The sequence below is a fragment of the Echeneis naucrates genome, chromosome 13, assembly GCF_900963305.1.
Source record: "Echeneis naucrates chromosome 13, fEcheNa1.1, whole genome shotgun sequence".
NCBI lineage: Eukaryota > Metazoa > Chordata > Actinopteri > Carangiformes > Echeneidae > Echeneis > Echeneis naucrates.
Window position 1 is genome coordinate 1,722,977 of NC_042523.1, and position 2,174 is coordinate 1,725,150.

A 2,174-nucleotide genomic window follows, 5' to 3' on the forward strand; every position below is an offset into this window, starting at 1 on the left:
AGCCCAGCTAACATTGGGTGAGGGCAGGGCCACCCTGGTCAGGTTGCCAGTCCTGTGCGAGGCCAACATACACAGACAAACAACACATCACACTAAAACTCAGACCTGCAGGCAATTTAGAGTCACCAATTAACCTAAACATTCATGTTTTTGGATGGTGGGAGGAAACTGGAGTACCTGGAGGAAACCCACACAGACATGGGGAGAACATGCAAACTCCCTGCAAACACAGAAAGGACCCAGGCTGGGAGCCAAACCCCCAACCTTCTTAAAAGCGTTAACCAATATGCTGTGCTGCCGCTCAAATGATAATCTTGTGTTATGTTATGTTATGTTATATTTATTATGTTACAGTAACTGGAACCATCCACAGCAAGATGCAATGTGTTCACTCAAAATTTCTGAGATTTAAAACAGAATTTGTTTCACATTTTTTATGTATTACTAAAACATGTATCTGAAACGGAGGGCACAAACAACATGAGTTCCAATCTCTGTATGTTACATTTTAGCAAACAAAAAGCTTTTATGTATGACACGGATTTTGGTCAGATTGAGTCCGTACAGCAATGGGTTGAAGAGCGGCTGACAGGTGATAAAATATAAAGACAAAAAAACACGCAGCCCAATAGGAATATAGCTCATATCAAACCTGCTCTGCAGCACCTCAAAGAAACATCCACATGAGAAGTTTATGAGTGAAGCCAGGTGAGGTGTGCAGGTACTGACAGCTTTCTGTCTGGTCTCCTTAGAGCCAGAAAAGCACACTTTCAGGATCCTCATGTAGGTGAAGAGGATCAGTACCGTCAACCCAGTCAATACAGTAAAACTGTAAACAAGTCCATAGACATTACTGGCTGTTGTGCTGGAGCAGGACAATTTCACAACAGAGTAGTTGTCACAATATATTCTATCAATGATATCCCCACAAAGCTTGAGAGAAGCATTCAATGAAATCATGACAATTATTGCTCCAAGAGGCAATAACCATGTCAGAGTGATCAGCAGAGCAACCTTGTTAGAGGTCATGTGTGTGTTATACTGCAGAGGATGACATATGGCCAGGTATCTGTCATAAGCCATAACTGCTAAATTATAAAATTGTACATTAGCATATGTGTACAAACAGAAGATCTGCAGGAAACAAAACGACAGAGAAACAGTGTGAATGTCAGAGAGGATCTGAAGCAGCAGGAATGGAAACAACCCTGTACTACCATACAGTTCATTTACAAACAGGCTGCACAGAAACAGGTACATGGGTTCATGTAAGCTCCTGTTCACACAGATAACCACAATCAGCAACACATTAGTACAGATAATGAAGAGATAATAACACATAACAATCATGAAAAACAAGTATTTAAAAAGTCCAGTGTCAATGTAGGCAGCAAAAGTGAAATATGAAAATTGCGAGGAGTTCATCATGGTGTTTGGTAAAAGAAAAACAAAAAACAACAACAAATATCACTTTTATAATGTATTACAAATGTTAAAAGATTTTTAAATCCACTGTATTAACACAGAACAATACTGAAAAGAAAAGCTGATAAAACTGATTTGAGAAACTCTCCAAAATCACCATTCTCTCACCTAGTCAGTGTAAAGGTCAGAACCTAAAGAATCTAGTCAGAACACAGATTTTGATGCTGTGTGAAGTCTAACATATAGTCAGACCATCATTATCTCTTGACTCTGCCTCTTTTTAGCGCCTTCAGTAAGGGGGTGTTGTCAGTCTGAGCTCATCCTAATGGAAATGTATATATCAGAAGACAACACCTACTCTCTCTTTCATTTTCTTTCCATTACATCAGACTCAAATTATCTATTGAACGGTTTATCTCACTCTACATGAGGATGCTGTTTTTGGATTGCAGCATGGCTTTTAACTCCATCAAAACTAACAAGCTTGTGGAGAAACTAGTGATACAGGGACTGGAAGCGCCCCTGTGGCTGTGGATCAGGGACCCAATAGCAAACAGACCAGCATGTTAGCATTGAATCTCTCACTTCCTCCACTATGACACTCAGCACAGGCACCCCTTAAGGTTGTGTGCTCATCCCTCCTCTCTACTCCCTCTTTACTGCAATGTCACTCACGACACCAACAACAGGGATGAAGGGGCCTACAGACAAGAAGTGTGTACAGATGCAAAGAGAATGATGTGATCCTA

The 2,174-nt window shown here is 40.5% G+C and overlaps 1 protein-coding gene across 1 annotated transcript; it reads right to left on the reverse strand.

Moving 5' to 3' along the window:
- Positions 1-501: 501 nt before the first annotated feature.
- On the reverse strand, positions 502-1,437 carry LOC115053315 (olfactory receptor 10J5-like). Its single transcript, XM_029517926.1, has one exon. It carries the CDS (start codon positions 1,426-1,428, stop codon positions 502-504), a length of 927 nt encoding a protein of 308 aa, XP_029373786.1. The 5' UTR covers positions 1,429-1,437.
- Positions 1,438-2,174: the final 737 nt, after the last annotated feature.

Excerpts from the sequence above, each read along its gene's own strand:
- LOC115053315 (XM_029517926.1), bottom strand. The coding sequence starts at position 1,428 with ATGATGAACTCCTCGCAATTTTCATATTTCACTTTTGCTGCCTACATT.